Source organism: Schistocerca nitens, chromosome 4, assembly GCF_023898315.1.
Source record: "Schistocerca nitens isolate TAMUIC-IGC-003100 chromosome 4, iqSchNite1.1, whole genome shotgun sequence".
Taxonomy (NCBI): Eukaryota; Metazoa; Arthropoda; class Insecta; order Orthoptera; family Acrididae; genus Schistocerca; species Schistocerca nitens.
The window spans coordinates 569070119-569093123 of record NC_064617.1 but is presented as its reverse complement, the minus strand read 5'-3'; the positions used below and the strand labels follow the sequence as shown (position 1 = coordinate 569093123).

Sequence of the window (23005 nt, the reverse complement as noted above, 5' to 3'; positions counted from 1 at the left end):
TATCCATTATCATTTTAAGAATTAAAAACATTGTGATTGTTCAAGTTGGTGTTGTGGAGTCTTTCAGACTGGAGACGTACATCAGTCTTCCAGAAAAATATCATCCACACAGTTACGTAGAGCGCGGACGCAGACAAGTGTGAGAATTAGCACATAATGACTACTCATACATCAACTGGCCGGCAGGAATAATGTATATAAAAATGGAAATGAAAACTGAGGAGCTGTCACATGACGATCAGTGTGACTTTCGTAAAGGGAGGTATCTCATATTGGGCTTGACAAGGGATCAATGGATTAAAAAGAAAAACATATGAGAAAACGATAAGAAACGTTCACTATTGTTGTTAGCCTAGAAAAGATTTAGGCAACGTAACCTTTAGGGAGAAGCGGGTCATGTACAATATTTAGAAGAAAAAGAGGGGAAAGAACGAAGTATGTGGGTTAGAAGGGATTAAGCACAGGAATGCACTGTTCTCCCTCCACCCCCCCCCCTCCCTACTTTTCAGTCTGCAGGGTGTTTAAACTTTCGCTACCTGACACTGTATAGACAGAAAAATATTCAGAGTATGTTAATCATAAAATAGAAATAACGTCCAGACTGCGCTGTTGGTTTTGTGTTGTTAGTAGCGTTAGTATCATGACTTGCGATTAGACACCTGTTCCGGTACGGCGACGTAAGGCTGAAAAAAAAATTGAACATCAGTGTGCAACACAATTTCAGCCAACTTGGGTCTTGACAAGATGAGCAAACATTTACTCGTAAAGCTTTGTTATCAAACCGACAGCAATAGCTCTGCAGCTCCCCACGAGTATCGACGCGTTAAAGGAAAACGAATTGGTCTTCTTTCCGTACCGGGGTTGAAGAACCCAATTAGGAAAACTGAATTAAAGAACGATTTGGGGATTGCACCAGGGAGAGGCCTATGGCATGGCCAGTTGAGCCACAATATTTTGCCGAAATTACTGCTCTCATGGCTGAGAATGCTGAACGCAATGTGCGATCTTCAAGCAGTGTACGAACTGTGTCACGACAGCTGATGATTCCATGGTTCACCGTTGGAAAGTGCTGCGAAAAACTGGGAAATGGAATCTGCAGTGCGGTTCCAGGTTGTGGATGCAACGGTCGCCTCATTGAGAGACGTTTGTAGCCAGGAACGTAAACATTGTAAGCAATTAACGAATATTACCCTCTCATGTGGAAATTATAAAGCGTTCCTTTTCGTTATTTCTTTTCCTTGTGACCATACAAATGTCTCCTTAGAGTTTCATTGACTTAAGATCATTCGTCCTTTATGGGAGTCATCTCACGCAGCTTAACTATAACCACTCCGTGTATTTCGACGAAGCAATGCCGAAATTTACAGAAAAGTTTAGGAGTGGAATTAGAATAGAGGGTGGAAGGATGCGACTGTTAAGATTTGCTAATGAAGCTTTCAACTTCAGTGAAAGTGAAGAATTGCAGAATCTGTTGAATGGAATGAACACTGTAGTGGGTCCCGATTATGCATTAAGAGTAAACTCGAAGAAGGTGAAAGTAATGAGATGTACCAGAAATGAAATTAGCGATATACTTAACGATGTGTTGTTGTAAAATAATGGGTCTGCTAAAGTGATAGGGTAAGGACACATGCGCCAACGGTGAACAACGAACAGCTGTGCAGCGTGAAACCATCTCAGTCAAATGCAGCATCTCTGGTGTCTGCAGACAAATCAGTGTGGCCGTGGCCTTCGTTTACGTAAGATATGTTATTTTGTATCCCCGGAAAGATCATAAGAATTATAGTAGAGCAACTAATTGTCATGAAGTTTCATCCGAAACTTGGAAAAACTGCCATTGAAACCTATCTTTTATTGAAAGAAGTGTACAGCAAAACGTTTTATCACTTTCTTGAATTTTTTAGAGTTTCATTTCCAAAATGACCGAGAATGCGTTAGAAGATGATTCACGCTCGGGACGCGCTTAAACATCAAACAGGGATGAAATATCGGAAAAGTAGATAATCTGATTCGATGTAACCGTCGATCGAGCATTATCTCGATTCCTGGAACTGTAGGACTTGACAAAGAATGCGTAAGACAAATTTTACGTAACCAGTTTAACATGGGAATATTACATCCAGAACTGGTGGCAAAAATTCTCAAGATCGAACAAAAATAATCACGTGAAGATGTTTTACTGACACTTTTAGTACCACGGAAAGTGATTCTAATATACTGGAAAGAGTGATGCATCCTGGATTGTCACTTATGATCAAGAAACTCCACTGGAAGGACCCCAAATTCACCGAGACCGAAAAGAGCTTGAAAGAGCAAATTGAGATTCAAAGCGATGATGATTATTGTCCCGAAATTAATGGAGTTGTGTATCTTCACTGGGTTCTTGAAGGTCAGACTATTAATCAACGTTACTACCTTGACGTTCCTGCTCAGCTCCGTGAACAAATGAGAAGAAAACAACCTGCATCAAGACAACGCACCGGCTCAAACCGCATTGTCTGTTAAGAAGTTTCCTGCGATGTACAGCATCACGGCATTAGACAAAATAACCGGATTTTCCTGACTTAGCACAATGTGACTTTCATCTGTTCCTCAACGCCAAATCTGCATCAAAAGGAACAAGGTTTCAGTCAGCTGAAGCAGTGAAAGCAAAAGTGGTAGGAGTCACAGAGGGAGACTTCCACCATTGATTCCATCAATGGACAATTCGCATGAAACGTTGTATGGCTAGACGAGGGAGTGTATTGGGAGTGACAGTAAGTAGATAAATATGTTTTTGAAATAAAATCTTTTATAAGAGTAGTTCCGTTATTTTATAGCCACATCTTTCGCATCAGAGTTGGTGTCCATGCTGTTGACGAGGCCAAGGAATTGTGCTGCCTTGGAAGCGAGTTATCACATGATGGACGCAGGAAAAAGGACTTAGAAAGCAGTCTACTACAGGCGAAGAGGGCATTAACGATCAAAATATGTCAACTATTATGAAACATGGCCCTTAATTTGAGGAAGAAATGTATGACCATCTAGCATTGCAGCTCAACATTGTTTGCAAGTGACTCATGGGCAATAGGATAACCGGAAATGAAGAGAATCGAAACGATTGAGATGTGGTGCCGTACGAGGATTTATAAATTAGTTGGACCGATAAGAGAACGCACAAAGAAATTCTCTACAGAATTGGCAAAGAAATGAAAACATGGAAAAGACGTGACAGGGTGACAGAACATGTGTTGAGTCATCAGAGAGTTACTTCCAAGGTACTTGCGGGAGCTGCAGAGGATAAAAACTGCAAACTAATGACTTAGTACGTAAGTACAAAAGCAAAAGAAAACTGAGGATTGTTAGATGACGATCAGTTTGGCTTTAGGAAAGGTAAAGGCATCAGAGAGGCAGTTCTGGTTTTGCTGTTGATACTGAAAAGAGGAGTGAAGAAAAATCGAGACACATTCATAGGATTTGACGACTTGGAAAAGACGTTCGATAGTGTCAAATGGTGCAAGATGTACGAAATTCTGAAAAAAATTTGCCAAGAGGAAACAACAGCACTGGAAGACCAAGAGCGAAGTACTCCAACACAAAAAGGTGTGAGGCAAGGACGTAATGTTTCAACCCTACTGTTCAATATGAACATCGAAGAAGCAATGATACAAATAAAAGACAGGTTCAAGGATGGGATTAAAATTCAGGTGGAAGGACATCAGTGGCAAGATTCGCTGATGGGATTGGGATCCTGAGTGAAAGTGTAGAATGTGTTGAATGGAATGAACAGTCTAATGAGTACAGAATGTGGAAGAGAGTAAATCTATGAATACGGAAGAAATGAGAACAACGGAAGGAATGAGAACAACGAGCAACTCACCATCAGAATTGTGAAACAATAAGTCGACGAAGTTAAGGAGTTCTGTTGCCTAGGTAGGAATAAAATCGTAATAGACGGAGCAACGAAGACATAAAACGGAGAATAGCATTGACAAAAAGGGAATTTCTGGCCAAGCGGAGTCCGCTAATAACAAACATAGGTCTTAATCTTAGGAAGAAATTTCTGAGAATGTACGTTTGGCATCACAGCACAGTACGGCAATCAAGCATTGATTATGGGGAAACCAGAACAGGGAATAACCGAAGCATTTGGGAAGTGGTTCTAGGAAAGAATTATGAAAGAAAGGTAGACTGGTAAGGTAATGAATGAGGAGCTACTCCACAGGATTAGCGAAGGAAGAAATATATATATACTGAGAAGAAGAAGGGACAGGACGATAGGGCACCTATTAACCCATCAAGGCTTAACTTCTGTGGTACCAGACGGAGGTGTAGACGGTAAAACCTGTAGAGGAAGACAGAGATTTGAACACATCCAACGTATAATTGAGGATGTCGTTTGCAAGGGCTACTCTGAGATGAAACGTTTGATTGAAGAGAGGAATTCGTCGGGGGCAGCATCAAATCAGTCAAAAGAATGACCACTCAAAATAAAAAAAAAGGCAGCATTGCTATTATTAGATGAAGAGGTTGGCACAAGAGAGGAATTTATGGCGCGCTTCATGTAGCTAGTAAAATTTAGAAAAATAAATTTAAAAAATTAAAAAACCGCGCTGCAGAGCACTTGGAGTCCATGTAAGAAATGAGCGCAAGCACGTAATGTGTATGAAAGCATTTCTGTGGTGTTTCCTAATCACACGGACCATACATTTGTGGTCTTGCAACAGCAGAAACAAATGTTACATCAACTGTAAAAGGAGAACGGCTCAGAGTTATGTAAGAATAAAAGACAGTGTCAACATCGGAGCAAGAAAGGCTTGCGTTACAGGACACCACATTTGAAGAGGTAAATATTGTTATCTCGCACAGGTGAACCGCCGTGAGGTTACTGGGTCAGTAACGAGTGCCTCAAAACTCGTAAATGAAGGCCGCAGGTGAAGACGCCGTAACATAAATGGACTCTTCGGGCGGCTGCCGGCACTCGCAGAGCGATGGCTGGAGTGGTGGGCCTTCTGTTGGTGGTGGGCGCGGCGGCCGGCGGCGCCGAGGCGGGCGGCCGCGTGGTGGGCGGGCAGGCGGTGGCCGTGGAGCGCTTCCCGTGGCAGGTGTCGCTGCAGCAGCGCGGCCGCCACCACTGCGGCGGCGCCCTGGTCAGGCCACAGTGGGCGCTGACGGCGGCGCACTGCGTCGCCTCCTACTTGGGGCTCGGGCTCAGCGTCCGCGCCGGCACCTCGACCAGGGGCAGCGGCGGCGTCGTGCGCGCCGCCTCCACTGCCCACCCCCACCCCGGCTTCTCCTGGACCTCTTTCGACTACGACGTCGGCGTCGTCAAGGTCGCGGACCCCTTTGTCTTCGGTGCAACAATCCAGGTAAACTGACCATCACGCGCATCTTTCTCTTCGTATAAACAGACGGGAAAAAGTCACAACACCGAGAAGGAGTTGTGCGACATAAACGAAAGTTGGTAGACGTGTTTCTTCATCTTAAACTTGATGTCACTTCCAATTTTGCGCCAATCGCACAACATTAGCGCTAGCAGCGCCACTATGAGCATGTAGATCAGGTTCACTTTAAATAACGCTATAACCATCGTGAGCGTTAGTTATCTTTGAGACGGGACTTACTGTTGGACGGGAATTGACGCTAGTCACGAATGTCTTCAAAGCGACAAAGACACTATAACACTTCCGTCTGCTACTGCTACACCATAACTTTAAAATAGGAGGCAGGTCGTGAAATAAAACTATATAGTTAAATCAATTATGGTATAAAGCAACAGATCAGTGTTACCCTCTGAGAGGAATTTTGTTATGTTGACCGTGTTGTACCTAACGGGGGTGGCTTATCGGAAAAGAAAGTCAGAATTACGTAAATATTTGAACAGTACAAACAACATTACACCTACCTAACTGTTCAAAGAACAAGGAAAACGGTCGCCAGCCTAATTAGGCAAGAGAATGATTGACATTCTTGTTTAAGAAATTAAGTATGAGTAACCTTAACGGACAAAGACAACCTATACTTTGCTACATGCGAGTGCAATGGACTATGACACCTGCATATGTTCACAGTAAGATTTGAGCTGACAGAGCAGAACAAACTATTTGCATAAATATAACAGATAACGAAACACACTATTACTCTCAGAGCTTATTCAGACTGAATGGTATTTATAACATTACTATTAACATTCACTGCAGAATCATTAATTGGACATACGTCCAGTATTATTGCTCATACATTTTCCTAACTGACGTAAAATTATAAATGTAGTTCACTGCAAAATTATGAACTGGTTACAGGTTAAATATCTCTCAACTAAATACTATTCTATTTAGAATTAAAGTTAAATGGAATTCACTAACAGGTTACTTCTCACTGTCTTTTGAATGAAGAAATTATTGTTTTCATAAATAGTGGTAAAGGATACCCTGTGGATCTTATTACACTATTAATATGCACTTTCAATACCCAAAAGAAACAAGTGCTCAGCAAGCATGGTATATAACTTTCCACAACTGCAATTCACGACTTTTACTGCAGTGAGACACCATGTTGACAAATTTGCAAGAAACTGACTCACTTTTTAAAATTTACCACAGGCAGCACTATGATCATTAACTAAGCAAAACATTATAAGCCTCAGTTTTAAGAACTTTTAATTTTTAAAAGAAACAGCAAATTGTCTATATTACCACAGTCTTCTACTTTCAAGTAAATGATTAAATAGGTGACTTTGAAACTCCACAAAACTTTAAACTGGACTGTTTCCATCCCATAGAGACTTTCACAAAACTACATTTACTACCTCCCACAATTTCACTAAATCTACAGTAAATCTGAGTACTCCCTCCTTACCAAAGATGAAACAACATTTTTTAATTAACTACTTGGCTTTGAGGCTTACTTTTTTTCCACAAACTAGGACACTCGGTAATCATAGTTCAAATGGAGAGGAACCTGAGAGGTGTTGTGATGGGGCAAATAAAGGTAAGTACATGAATTCATTTATAAGTTACCTTATATTTGTGCACACTAAAGCATCCAACGAGCTGATCCTTCACTGTACGTTACTACAGTGCTCCATTACAGTGATTGCGCGATGTGGTGGCGATTGCTTGTTGGTAGGTGGAGTTGCAGGTATAATTGCAGGACTCTGTCATTTCTTGGTGGCGATGGTATATACCAATTTCAGAATAGTTCCAGCTCTTTATCCATCCATCCGAGGCATTGGAAAGCGGCAGGAAAAGCCTCTCTTGGAACCAGCACAATATACAACTTTTACATGGGCAGTTCACAGTTTGGTAGCTGCTTCCCGACTGACTCTTTTTCCTACTTTTCTACCTAGGCCAACCAAAACTCGCGCGCGCTACTAAGCTCCGTTGCCGAGGGGAACCACACTACCTTTTCCGTACAGAATAACTAAGAATCCTAAGTGTAGGTCAGCAGTTTACATAACAGAGAACAAACATTTTAAATAAAACAAAACATTTGCACATACTGACAATTCCACAAAAAATTATTCACACAGAAATTACAATTATATACAGTAAGTTTTGTTCCCTCCAAATGGGACAAAGAATTTAAATGACACACTACATAGCATAGAATCAAACCATGACATCAAAGTTTTTTACAAAGAAAGGAGTATACAATTTTGTGTTATCGATTCAATCAAACAACAATTACAGAAGCTCAACGATGTGACATTAAGTAAAACAAAACCAAAATAAATCAGTAGAGTATTAGAGCTATGGTGTTACAACACCATTATCTATACCTCACTCGATATTAACGAGGTCGTGTAATAAGGCTATGATAAGCTAGGTGCTCCTTCTACGCTATTTCAAAAAGACTTGCCGGGATTGTACTCACTGTACATGACTGCTATCAGCGGTGGTTACGCAAGAAGACCGGTCTTCGATTGGCCACGTGGCGTTATCGCGAAGGAAGACCATCGTGTTCGGAGTATGGCTCTGTCGCATCGTACCGCATCTGCAGCAGCAGTTTAAGCAGCAGCTGCACCACAGTGACACAACGAACTGTTGCAAAATGTTTACTTCTAGGATAGCCCCGAGCCAGACGCCGTGTAGAGTGCATTCCAATGATCCCAAACAACTATTTGCGACTTCAGTGGAGTCAAGCGAGAGCTATTTGGATGATGATGATGATGTTTGGTTTGTGCGGTTATCAGCGCCCGTACAAATTCCCAACCTTTGCACAGTCCAAACTCGCCACTTTCATGAACGATGATAGAATGAAGAGGACAACCCAAACACCCAGTCATCTCGAGGCAGGTGAAAATCCACGACCCCGCCGGGAATCGAACCCGGGACCCCGTGCTCGGGAAGCGAGAATGCAACCGCGAGACCACGAGCTGCGGACAGAGTTAATTGCAGGGCAGAGTAGAGGTATGTTGCGTTTTCTGACGAAAGCTAGTTCTGCCTTGGTGCAAGTAATGGCCTTGTGTTGGTTAGAAGGCCAACTGAGGGCCTGCAACCAGCGTGTTTGCGTATCAGACGTACTGGACCTACACCTGGAATTATGGTCTGGGTTGCGATTACGTATGACAGCAGAAGCACTCTTGTGGTTCTCCCCTGCAACGTGACTGCAAATTTTTACTTTAGGCTGGTGTTTCGACCTGCTGTGCTGCCAGCGTTCCAGGGGTGTTTCCAACAGGATAACGCTCGACCACATATCGCTGTTGTAACGAAACACGCTCTACGGAGTGTCGATATGTAAGCTTGGCCTGCTTGGTCACCGAATCTGCCTCGTGGACATCATCGTACAAAAACTCCAGCGTCATTAACCAACTGTAGTGACTGACCAAGTGCAACAGGCATGGAACTCCATCCCACTAAATGGCGTCCTGTATCTGAACAACACAGTGCATGCACGTTTGCATGCTTGCATTCAACATTCTGGTGGTAACAAGGATTGTTAATGTACCAACATTTCATACTTGTAATGGCTTATCTCGCGCGTACATTAACCTGTGATCTTGCAATGTTAGTCAATTTAATATGTTACCTGAGTGAAAGTATTCCTAAAATTTCGTTATTTTACATTAACTCCTATTTGATGTTGCGATGTTTTTCCGTCAGTACAGCTTACACGAGGGATTGTTATGAAGTCTTCATATTTTTTATTTCGGTCACTTAGTTAGTTACATGTTCCATAGATCATTTGAACGATTGTTTTATCTAAATGGTGTGGGACGAACCAGCTTACATTATATATGTGTATATTGAAGACTTTTAACATTAATGAACATATTATAATTTTATTTCTATTCATGAAAGTGAACTTCAAAAATTTTTTGTACTAGTTAACAGTTTTTAACTAAAACTTTGTCAGTGGAATAGAAGGAATTGTTCAGGAGAAATAATATATTAGATTTAAAATTTTGCTTCGCTACCAGACTTTTATGTTATTGGGCTAGTGATCAAAAATTTGATTCCTGCACTCTGAACTCCTCTCTCACCCACTGACAGCATTAACAATGCGTAATAAATGTTATTTTCCCTCTAATGTTGTAGGTATGTACTTTCTTTATAAGAAATTTCATTAGCGAAATTATGTATTGTGACGGCGCATTTAAAATACCTACTTCCTTGAAGATTTACTGTACCTACATGACATCCGTGCAATCAGTAGCTTCTTTCTAAGCGATGAAAAGTGATTAAAATTATTCCGTAAGACATTATCGGATGCAAGTCTGCAAAATATGTCAGGAGGCTGATACGTTCGTTTCCGAGATAAGCAAGTATGCGCATAGCAAAAGTAGCTGAACTTAATTGCTTGAGGAGCTCAGTAACATCCTTCTTCCAGCTCAAGTTTTCATCGATATGTACACCCAAAAATTTGGAGCATTCTACCCGATCATGTGCTACATCAATTGTTGGTTTGACACTATTTGTTGTATATAAATGAACGTAGTGCGCTTTTTCAAAATTTAGGGAGATTCCGTTTTCAGGGAATAACTTAATAATGCTTTGGAAAATATCGTTTAGCTTTCCCTCTCGTGTGATTTTTTATAACACTAGTATCGTCTGCAAAAGTAGCAATTTGGGTTGTTGACTGTTAAGTGGAAGGTCATTTACACTTATAAAGAATAGGATAGGGACTCCATTTATGATTTTTTTCACAGTCACAAAAATTTTCTACTTTCCCGACATTGTCTGAATTATTCAGCACGTTCTTTTGCGTTCCCATTGAAAATATGATTCAAACAAGCTGTGTCTAACGCCACCAGTTCCATAAAACATGAGTTTCTCTAAGAGACTAACGCGATCTATATAATCAGAAGCCTTGGAAACATCACAAAATATGCGAACTGGCGATATACGAGTATTATTATTTAAGGCTTGTACTGTTTGACGCGTGCATGTATAAGTAGCATTCTCAGTTGAGCAACCCTTCTTGAACCCAAACTGTGAAATTCTAAGTAAGGTGTTTCCACTTAAGTGTTCGACTACTCTTGAGTACATTACTTTCTCGAATACTTATGAATAAGATGTCTGTAAGGAAACTGAATGATAATTGCATAAGTCTGCCTCGTTACCTAGTTTTATGAAGTGGTTTAACAACTGCATATTCTAACCTTTCTGGATAACTTCAATGTGAAGTGATTCACAGTATATATCACTATCATCTCTTCTTAATAAGTAGGAACAAATTTTCAAAACTCTAAGTGAAATTCTCCTCAGTCCGAAATGGGTCTCCTGACTGGTCTGGTGCGGCCCTCCACGAATTCCAATCTTGTGATAATTTCTTCATCTCACAATAACACTGCCATCCAACGCCCTCTATTATTTGTTTGATGTATTCCAATCTCTGCCTTCTCCTACAGTTTTCACCCTCTATAGCTGCCACTAGTACCATGTAAGTTGTTCCCCGATCTCGTAACGTTTGTCCGATCATCCTCTTCCTTTCTGTTGTCAGTGTTTTCCATTAGTTCCTTACTTCGCCGTTACGGCGGAAAACCTCCTCATTCTTTATTTTATCAGTGCACCTAACTGTGGCCGTTCTTCTGTGCGCCACGTCTCGAACATGCGTAATTCATAATGTAGATTAGAGATTATGTGGTTACATGAAGACAATTTGATATATTCTGTGGTATACATTGTTTAATTGCTAAATCACCAGCAAATGTGTTTCTGTCGTTAATTCTGACGTCATTTACGTGCCTAAGCTGTCTGCCACAGCATTTATTTTCAAGAAAATGGAATCCCGCAATAACAGACTCTTTAGGCAATGTTCAGACAGAGAATGATGAAGTTAGGGGTGGAGATTTTATGAAGGAGATTAATATTGAGAGAGAAGGAGAGAGAGAGAGAGAGAGAGAGAGAGAGAGAGAGATGAGAAACAGAAATGGAGATGAATTTGGACTGAGAGAGATGTAAAGGGAGGAAAATAAGAACAACCGAAAGAGAGAGCAGAGTAAGAGGAGTTGAACTGAACCAAATTTACCAAATAATAATAATAGGACAGAAATACACCGTTGTCAAGATACAGCGGCGAAACGTCAGCCGATCAGTGGAGAGCTCTCGTAAGTGAAGACTCGTGAAAAGCTGCTCGCAGGAATTTTCCAAGCTATGACAGTCATTCGCAATCTGTCAAGTATTTTCTAAACGGTGCAGTAGTCATTTCTTCGACAATGGCAGTTTTGTAACGATGGACGCAGCGATTTCGAGAATTTATTGAAAACATGGGATTTAAGTTAAATAGTCTTTATTTTTCATCTCTTTCTTAGTTAAATGATCTACTCTACTTGTTAGAGTAAGGTTTCATTCGCTCTCTCTTTACATTAGTAAAAATTGTAGCATGTAACTGATAAATTTAATAACTAATAACATGGCACTTTAAAAGTAACACAGACCGGCTCTGTTACTAAACTGTCGTTTCTGCAATGCAGTTTACATATTAAGAGTATTAGGGTACTTTTAGCGACGTTGATTTATCTAGTAAACGTTACGCATAAATCGAGACTATTGTAACCAGCTATGGCTAGCGATTCTAATGTTTGCCTACTTTTGACTGTTATGGTGAAACCAAAACCTTCAGCCAGATTAATTGCTAACTGCGTTGTTTATTATCTCAGGTATTAGTTGGGGAGTTAGTTTAAATGTGCATATCTCAGCGTGCTTGTCGAAGATCGGATGTAGTTTTATGGCCCTTGTTATACAACAGAGAATTTCCTGTGCACGATCATTTGGACAGTTTCGCTCTATTCGACATCTCCTGCCCTGCTATGTCGTTGTTATCAGGTTATTTTTTTCTGTACGCTGTAAATAGAAACAGAGAGGAACAAATGCAGAGGGTGACAAGAGGAGGGGGTGGGGGAGATGTTGAAAGAGAAGAAGTTCAGAGGTAGCAATTTATCTAAATAAACGGAGAAGTTTGTATGCACACGTGATTAAAATCATGTATAATAACAATTACTTGTGGACACAGCCTGAACAGCGTTCCATGCTGCTTGCCTGCAACGGTTATACGGCTGACTGCCTGCCTAAATAACACTGAAATACTGAACATAGATACGAACATAGATATAAGGGAGTGCCTAATGGGATGCTAACTGTCACTATTGATTACCAACACCCGAAATGCTACTATTATTTCATCAGAATAGATCAGTACTACAGAGAGTGCTTTCGCTAAGCTGTTCTGCTCATGCTTGTGACAGATGTCTTAAATCCACACAAGCATAAAAATAGTCACAGTTTCGGAAAACAGACACAAATTTAAAATCACAATAATATTTGTAGAATTATTTGAAATATAAGTTTCGTTCTCCTTTGTTTAAACTGCGGTTTATGGAGATGTAGTTTAGTTAGAGTGATCTTTTCAATGTGAAATTAAGAATGTTTAACCTCTTATAAATTTATCGAATATGTTGATGAAGCTAAATATAAAAGCTATGGGCAGACAGAGCCTGTCACGTGAAATGTCTACTGGGAGGATACTACTGCTGTGTGTGAATGCATACAAGGTGTCCGGAAATGCCAGTTACTAACTTCTATTACTTGTAGAGGGCATTGAGTATATACTGTTTTCAATAGGAACCCATGTCAGGGAAGGTACCGTTTACGTTCTACGACGGTTTCAATTCAGATGTATAGCGCGTCAACGTCTGCTGAGGGAGAGAGGAAAGTCTCAGAGTTGCTTGTACTGGTGTGCAATATAGTAGAGAGGATGACATGTACTGTATCAGATGGTCACCTAATGTCACTTAACGACTGCCTTACTGCGAAACCTATTCAGTGCCTGTGCATCTCCGACACAGTAAAAATAGATCGGTACACGTTTTTGGAATACACAGACATGATTCTTACGCACGGTGAAGCTCGAGGAGACGGTACAGCTGCCAGTCGGCTGTATCACGAACGTTTTCCGCAACGTAGCATGCCATCGCACAAACAATTTGCCCAAGTTACGCGGTGGCTCCGAGAAACAGGTACCTTCATCGTGAGGAGAGAGGACTTCGCTGCTCCACGGCAACGCCGCACGCCCGAATCTGAATGAGATGCACTGCATCGCCTTCATGAGAACCCACCAACGCGTACTCGAACAATTTTACGCGAAATGGGTGTTAATATCATCTGGAACATTACCAGTTAAAAAGGATCCTCGCTATGGGTCCAGCCGATTTTCTACAACGTGTTGTCTATTGAACGTGCTTCCTGCACTGCTGCATCGATACACCGCTGTATCGATACACCTCCGTTCCCACATCGAGTTCAGTTCACAGATGAATATAATTTCACTAGAGACTTTGTTGTAAGTTAGCGAAACAACCATGTCTCGGCACACGAAAACCCTCGTGTCACGCATGTTCAGGGATTGTAGTACCGGTTTGGCATTAACGTTTGGCGAGATATTCTGGATGGTCATGCGATTGAGTCGTACCTCCTTCCTGCATATTTGATCTTCGTGCAGAACGTATTGGATCTGTTCTGTAAAACTGTGTCACTGAATGTCCGTCTGCAAATGTGGTCTCATCAGGATGGTGCACCACCTCACTACTAACGTGCCGTTCAGAGAAACAGTCGATGTGGTGAAAGCTGGACAGGCCGACGAGGTCCAACTGAGTGGCCGTCGGGATCGCCGGATTTAACACCTACGGACTGCATCTAGTAGGGTCCTACCCAAAGTTTAATTTACGAGACTTGTGTAGGGACAGAGAAAGATTTGCTGGCAAGAGTTCTAAACGCTGCACTAGAAATTAAAGAGACACCAGGTGGGATAGAGAGTGTGTACCAGAATATGCTTCGTAGGTACAAGGTCAGAAAGAACGTTGGTGGTCGTCTCATCGAGCTGCTGTTGTAATGCATCAGTACCGTCCTGAACTCACAGTGTTGGGGGGTTGTTTGGGGAAGCAGACCGGACATTGAGGTCATCGGTCTCATCGGATTAGGCAAGGATGGGGAAGAAAGGCGGCCGTGCCCTTTCAAAGGAACCATCCCGGCATTTGCCTGGAGCGATTTAGGGAAATCACGGAAAATCTAAATCAGGATGGCCACGGGATTGAACCGTCGTACGCACAGTGTGATGGGTTCTTTTTTGTTTTCGATTTATGTAAATACTTAATGTTTAAGTCTTAATACAAACAAATGTGCTTAAGTAATGAACGGACGTTTCGTTATGTTTCCTTTCAAATTGCTACTTATAACTGTAGTGCGTCACGCCTAATTCAGTTCCTCAAGCAAATCTGGATGAGTTAAACATCTGAACTGAAATCGTCATAGGACGGTAACTGCGCGTTTCCGGAGATGGATTCCCATTCAAAATTTTATGCACTCACTCCCCTCTATAAGTCCTAGAAGTTTGTAACAGGAATTTCCAAACATGCAATTTGTGTCATGTTGTTTGGCATGAACGTCACTGTGAAGTTCACTGTCAATAAGTTAAATTGTAAAGAAGCCGAAAACAGTTTCCAGTGATTTGGTGCTCATCCTTCAGAACACCAGAATTTCTCTTCAGCCAACTATTCGACTGCGAATAAATCTCTGTTTGAATACAAAATAATATAGCTATATATTTAGGTTTGTAATTTTTATTTTGAAATAACTAACTGAAAGTCAACACTCTTTTATGGTTACCTATATACAAAGACTGCTGTGTAACATTCGGTTTCAGTGTATACATTTACTGATGATCGGAAATAATGCCTGCCTCTAAAGAAGTATCAATACGATCCTCTTTGCCTCACCTGAAATTTAACAGCTGCTGCAGATGACGGCTGGAGGAGTTGTAGTGCGTCAGATGTTCTGCAATTCACAGGAAGCTGCTAAGATGAGGAGTTACTATTTCCTAAATGAACAAATTAACACCAGAAATGGTAATAACACCAAGCGCTTCTCTACAAAACCGTCTGACTGATAAACTCTTTAAAACTCGTTAGGAAGGATATTCGAATGGGATGTGCTGGCATGATCTACGAAAACGTTTTTAATGCACAACAGTCCATAGTCACGTAATGTTGGATATGAGTGGTGTAGGGACACATTATCATAAATAATGTGCACTTTGGCTTCACAGTAAATAGCAGTTAATTCATTCAAAGTCTCTTTCGCAAACAAAAGAGATCGATGACTTCTTTTACAACAGGAACCACATCTTCATTGTAATCTTAAAGTCACTCATTAAATGGTTCAAATGGCTCTGAGAAGTATGGGACTTAACATCTGAGGTCATCAGTCCCCTAGAACTTTGAACTACTTAAACCTAACTAACCTAAGGACATCACACACATCCAAGCCCGAGGCAGGATTCGAACCTGCGACCGTAGCGGTCGCGCGGGTCCACACTGAAACGCCTAGAACCGCTCGGCCACACCGGCCGGCTCACTCATTAACTTATGGGAAATAATGCCATTGTCTCCATCGCACACAGTCCATGCAGGTATAACAAATGTACGCGTTCTTGCGATGAAAACTACGTATGATCCCCTTCTTCTGAGGTGTTGAAATCTTCGTTCGTCGCTTGTCTTCTGTGCATATCTTTTCAATATATTTCAGTCTTGCGTCTTGTCTTCTGAATCTTCTCTCTTGTACTCTTGTTTCTTGAGTCTTCTATGTTGATAATTTGAAACATCGTTGTCTCTTTCGGTAATCTGATGATTCCTTGCAAAGTGATGTCGTAATAAGTGTCTGGAAACATCCACGCTTGTTCGTCTCTGTACTCAAAAACTGATTTCACTGTCACCCTACTCTCACTGTTCCATTTTACACCATCCGACTAATACCACAAAGAATTACCCATTCCTGCCAAAATACAAGTCTTTCCCACTAATAAGCCGACATGTGCCTCCCGTCAGTCTTTACGCTTCAGGGTCCTAATTTCATCTGGTCTTCTTCATTTCTTGGTTCCATCTTAAGAAAATTACAGATGTTAAGATATAAATGCTACAGATATCACATAAAACATGGGACACACACATTGGCATTACGTTTCCATTACGTATGAACAGATACATACATACATACATAAATATATAAAGGACAGAAAATTGTTTATGTGACGCAGGTTTCACGAAAATACACTGTAGTGATTGGCTGTGGAGGACACCTCCGTCGTACGCTGTTCAGTGTGGAATTCCTACGAGAGAAAAGTGATATCATGCAGTTATTCAGGTAACTGTTGCTGCATATTAAGTCTGCAATATGTAGTTGATTTTTCGTATCGTCATTTCATCAGCGTCTTGTTGGTCTGGGAAGATAATCCGGCGAAAAAGGACGTGTTAACTGCCTCCAGAACAGCTCAGTTTACACAAAGTATGGGTTACCTTGCCTACCACTTGATCCATCTCTGCCTTGCTGAAGAAGGAAAATCGCATATACGTATATCAAACGCAACGAACTGAAAGGAACTTGCAGAAGTACTGAAAAACACTATGAAATCTGGCAAACCCCCAAGAAAGAGAAAACACAGATTGTGGAACAGCGCATTTGATCAAGCAGTAGAAGAAAGAATACAGGTTTGGTAAACTTCCAGTAGCAACAAAACTACAGAAAAATGGCAGGAATTTTTTAGAATACAGAAGAGTTCATCCAAGGCAATACGAAGGGAAAAACGTAGATACAATATAAGCTGACTTAAAGAAATTGAACTAGAGTTTGTCAAGAACAACACCAAAAATTTTTACAAAATTTTCAAAGAAAACCTAACAGGGTATCATCCATCTAATCTGTGCTTTCGCCGGCCCGATGGCTCACTGCAAACCAACCCCAAGTAAAACTGTCAAATTTTAGCTAAATATTTTCACTCACTTCTCAACGGCGAGCCTCCGACAGAACAACTAGATTTCGAAAAAGCCACATTCAATCCCGATTCAAATCCACCATCACTTAAAGAGGTAAAGGAAATGATCAATTCTTTCAAGAACAATGAGTCTCCAGGGGAAGACGGAATCATAGCAGAAGTATGGAAATTAAATGACAATAATCTCGCACAAGCAACCCTCACAATTATATCAATCATTTGGAAAACTGAAAAAATATCTGCAGAGTGGAAATGTGCATTAATTCACCATCTCCACAAAAAAGGTACGAAAGCCGATCCAAATAATTACAGGGGAATTTCGCTGCTCCCTGTAATATACAAAATTCTTTCAAAGGTCCTGTTAAACAGACTAGAAGAACAAGTGGACCAGTTAATAGGGGAGTATCAGTGTTTCGCAAAGGTCGATCTTGCGTTGAACAGATATGGAACTTAAAAACAGTTTTGCAAATGAGAAGATGTAGAAATACTGTGGTAACTTTTGTCAATTTTAAAAAGGCTTACGATTCAATAGATAGAAAAACATTATTCCACATTTTAGAGGAGTCAGGATTGACAGGAAAACAAGGTCAGTTATTTAACAGACATTAACAGATACAGCCTCCAAAATTAAATTCGTGGGAGAAACATCAGAAGCTTTTCATATCCATATTGGTGTTCGCCAAGGAGATGTAATGGTTCTGGAGAAATTGTGACCACATGAGGAAAGGAAATAAAAGGCTCGGCTCTGAGCACTATGGGACTTAACATCTATGGTCATCAGTCCCCTAGAACTTAGAACTACTTAAACCTGATTAACCTAAGTACATCACACAACACCCAGTCATCACGAGGCAGAGAAAATCCCTGACCCCGCCGGGAATCGAACCCGGGGAAAAAAAGGAATTCAGTTTGGAATTAAAAAAGGGATGAGAATTTCGCGGACAATCTTGCCATTTTAACGATCAATTGAGAGGAAGATAAACTTGCATTGCATAAACTGCACGAAATTGCACAGAAAACTGGGCTACAAATCTCCTACGGGAAAACACAGTACATGGAAAACAAACCTGTAGATAATGTCCTCATTACTACTCAATACGGGAAAGTGGCACAACTTGCCCACTTCAGATACCTGAGAGAGGTAATCCAACCATCAAGACTGAACTCAATAGCCAGTAAAGATAGAATCTACAGATTACAAAAGTCATATAAGCTCACTTGGAATCACTATAATAATAAATCTATTTCTGTCAATGCGAAACTTAGGCATTACAACACAGTCGCCCTACCAGAAGCGCATTATGCTGCAGAAGCTACAGTGATTCATGGTCACACGAAGATCAGAGAGACTGAAAAGCAGGAAAGAAAAATTCTGAGGAAAATACATGGACCAGTGTTTCGGGAAGGAATTCCGATGAAGAGGCCAACTAGAGATATTTACAAAGACAAAGAAACAATAATAAACACCATTAGAAAGGGAAGGATGAAATTTTATGGACATATCAGCACGATGAATTAAACCAGGCTCACAAAGCAAATCTTTGAGATAGTAAACAAGAGCAAAAACAAAACAAAGTGGGTCACTGAAACAGAAGAAGACACTAAAGAACTGGGAATCACACGAGACAACATAAACAATACAGAACAGTTTAGAAACATCATAAAGAAACACACACTTAAACAAGGACACACGGAGAACAAGAGGGGAAAAAGATGATCGGAAGAACGCAAGAAAGAACACAGTGAACGTATGAAGAGAATTTTGGAAGAACGAAGAAAGAAGAAGAAATCATGTCTACTCAAGTTCAATCGCTCTCTTAATAGGGAATAATCGAAAATAAACATCGATTAATATAATACCTGAATCACATTTAATTTTCTTAGACGATATATATATATATATATATATATATATATATATATATATATATATATATATATATATATATATATATATATATTCAGTTATTATATTAAGTTTACGTTCATGGACGATTTGCCTTCTTCAGCAAGGCAGAGATGCATCAAATGGCGTTCCAAGTAATCCATACTTTGTGTAACGCTTTTCTCGAGGCAGTTCGTCGCCTTCCTGGAGACGCTGTCGTGTGCGAACAGTGGCGGATAGTTAACGACGTCTTCACTGACAGGTGGAAAATCATGAGATCCTCAGCTTACCGTTGAATAAAAGGAAAACTACTTGCCAACAGACATCCCTAGCCGAACGGTCTCGAGCAGGTAGTGTGGTAAGTGACGAAACGTCCTTCATATGCTTAATGGGTCGCTGAATCTTGCTGCAACACTTAAACTCTCGGAAAGAAGAAAGGAAAACTGGGCTTAACGTCACACCAACGACACGGTCATTGCAAACGAAGCAAAAGCTTTGATTGGCGAAGGATGAGGAAAATACCGGCTGCTCCTTTTCAAAGAAGCTATTCCGGTTGGTTCAAATGGCTCTGAGCACTATGGGACTCAACTGCTGAGGTCATTAGTCCCCTAGAACTTAGAACTAGTTAAACCTAACTAACCTAAGGACATCACAAACATCCATGCCCGAGGCAGGATTCGAACCTGCGACCGTAGCGGTCCTGCGGTTCCAGACTGCAGCGCCTTTAACCGCACGGCCACTTCGGCCGGCTAGCTATTCCGGTATATCCCTTAAGTAGTTCAGTGAAGCCATGGAAAAAGTAATTCGGCTGCCGGCCGGGTGTGTGTGTCAGTGTCTTCGCCAACACAAGTACGGTGCTTTACCACCGCACCATCTCGACTGGTTTAAGCTAGGGGTGGCCCAGATTTCAGCTCGCGGGCTGTGCCCTGGCACGAGCGCCATAGCGCTCAGCTTCGTGGCATGTTTCCCCCCAACACAAAGCCAATCTGTCTGAGCTGGAAGAATATTTAAGTGGCAGTGCAGTCGCATACGACTTGGTTTTATATTTCACATGTCTCAACAACACAGATCACAGGCTAACAAACTTTCAGCTTTATTTAGTTGTTTTTGGTGCGCTGAAATCATTATTTTTAACTGGTAGAAACTGTCGGCTTACTGACAGACTCAGACAATTTCTCTGATTTTCACATTCAGACTGCTATGCAAACGGACTTAGTTAGCTTCATAACCGAAAAAGATCTTACGCACAAATGTCACTCGAAATATTGTATCACTTTTGCATCCTCATTATGGAGACATTGGAACTCTACCTGAAGTAAGCAAATGAGGACCTCCTGGACAGGTTTAACGCAAAAAGGGTTGTGATTAAAATGGAATTACCTTGCAGATCAGTCAGTTACATCTGTACATGCACAGGAGCGCTTTCAACTGTAACGGCAAACGCTCTCGAAAACGGATATAGGATTGACAGCTGGTGAAGTTAGAGAACTGCACTGTGTTAGTAAAAGTATGTGCCTACTACAATGCAGTTTTCTTTTAAATGCATCCCCATCGAAACTGAAATTATTACTAATTTTACAATGTGCACTCAAGTCCACTTAAAACTCGAGGTCAGCGATCTATTCTGGATGTTCTATGTTTATTTACTATACTCCTTTTTCCTTCATAAATTCAGCAATGGCGAGAAAATCGAAATATCGTTTCAGTCTTGCTCCTTGACATAAATAACGTACTCTGCAGTAAATATATAGTCTCCATACTCTTCATTCATTTCCATCGAAAACAGCTGCAGCCGACAGTGAAATAATGTGTGTGACACCAGAAAATTTAGTATTCATGTCAGCAATACCTTCATGAGCTGCATCCCTGCAAATTCAGCACAAAGTTCTTGTAGATTTACTGGACAATGAATCCCATCTGCTGATCGCTGTAATTTGTCGCTCTTTCATTATTAACTAAATCTTTAATTTCTTAGTGTATGGTGTTGTAATATCGTTTCCTAGCAACTTCGCAGTACCCGTCACTTTCGTGACTGCATAAACTGCATAATATGTGTTGAGAATTCTCATCCCTGCGTCTTCTTGTGCAAACATCCACTGAACCTGTGAATGTCTTTCGTACAACGAAGAAATAGCGAAGGTTAAACAGCGCTGACACCTCGATTCTGCCCAACTGAAGAGAGTTGCGCCAACCGAAAAAGTCACACCGCAATAGTAAGTGAAATGTCGTGCTCTACCGAGTTCTTCGGGGAAAACACGAGTAAAGGCGACACAGGCAGACCCTTGGCCCGCCCGTGGCCCGCACATTCAGTCCGCACGCCGTCGCCCGCCCAGCTTCAAACGGTCGCCTCAGGCCATGCTTCGACGTTGAGTCTCAGTGGCGGGCAAAATCCGAGAAGCAGGATGCGCCAAATGTAAAATCCGTAGCAATCAACGTCCCTGTGTCGATCGTGGTTACTCTTCAACTTGCTGTAGAATATTGAACTGTATCGTTATGTGTAGAGAACGCCTGGTTGGGGAAAAAAAAGTAACTCATCTCTTTTGCAGATATAAAGTGGCTTATTACTCGCTGCAGCAAAATTCAGGAAATATTCAACAGTTTAAAAGTCGACCTGAACTCTCCAATGTGAGCACACCACGCAGGTTGACAAATGAGGACAAAGGTCCGAATTGTAGACTGGTGAGCAAATATATGAATCAGTATAGTGTGATAGAGTAAAATTTAACCTCTCGAAGTCAGAGGTCCATTGTGGTAGGCTTAAGTTTTCAAATGTTTTGTACGACTGCTACTCACAACGGTATGGGGAGGTGGGTTACGGTGTGGTGTGGCAGCTGCTGTGGGAAAGCTGGACATGAGCAGAAATGATCAGCGAACAAGGTAACACAGTTACCGAAGATTTACTTACTTATATTTCTCCAAGAGGACGAAGAGTCATTACAAATATTGCAGCAAGAGATAGAGTTCAAGTGTCAACAAGGATGAGGCTCTCTCAACTAGAGCATGAACGATTGTGTCAGAGCTATGATTAGGCGGCGTCTGCGTAGCGTCACGTAGCAAAGTGGCCTCAAGTACGAATGGCTGGATGGCTGCTGAAGGCCATCATATATTGCGGCGGCAGAAGACGCTCCTGGAGCCGTGCCTCAGCAGGAATGCACCAATGGGTCCGCTAGATCCTGCATGACTGCTTTCGGCGTCTGAAGAAACTTGTAATTCCGTTTCCAGCTTTGGCGCCCATAAGGTGGTATCGATAAGTGATACCAGATTTCTTCTGTCTCAGTCGTCATTTAAGAGGTTTGTTTGACCCGTGGTAGAGTTTCACAGAGATGATGAAGAAAGTGAACAGAGAGAATCTTGAAGATAGGCGAAAAGTACCCCAAGAAAGCATACTTATTAATTTTGAAGAACAGGTTTAAATGGTGATTTTAGGAATACACTACAAACCCGTATGTATCGGTTTCATAGGGACCGTGAAGACAATAGTAGACTACTTACAGCAATCACAGAGTCATTCAAACAATCTTTCTTCCCGCGCTCCATACATGAAGGGAACGGGAAGAAACCCTAATAAGTGGTACAGTGGCATCTACCCACTGCCATGCAATACACAATTGTTTTCAGAGTACAGATGTAGATCAGCTATAGATGTAGATTCAAACAGGAGAGACTGTACCTTCTCCAGTCCCTTTAGTGTGAGAACTTTTCGTGTTGTTATTGCCTCTTGCCCAGTGAAGATTTATTTACGCTATGGCTATGATAATAGAGTAGCATCAGAATAACGTTTAACTTCCGTTGTTTTTGACGCATCCTGATTTTACTTTACTACCAATCTATCGGAAGTGCCTGTAGGAAAGAAAAGTTCTCACTATCTAATCTCGC

The 23005-nt window shown here is 41.2% G+C and overlaps 1 protein-coding gene across 1 annotated transcript in view; it reads left to right on the top strand.

Moving 5' to 3' along the window:
- Positions 1 to 4970: 4970 nt before the first annotated feature.
- The window catches only part of LOC126252435 (trypsin-1-like), a 71712-nt gene continuing 53677 nt past the window's right edge, over positions 4971 to 23005 (top strand). The window contains exon 1 of the mRNA XM_049953327.1: positions 4971 to 5348. Within this exon, the coding sequence (XP_049809284.1) occupies positions 4971 to 5348 (378 nt within the window). The remainder of the gene's footprint in view (positions 5349 to 23005) is intronic.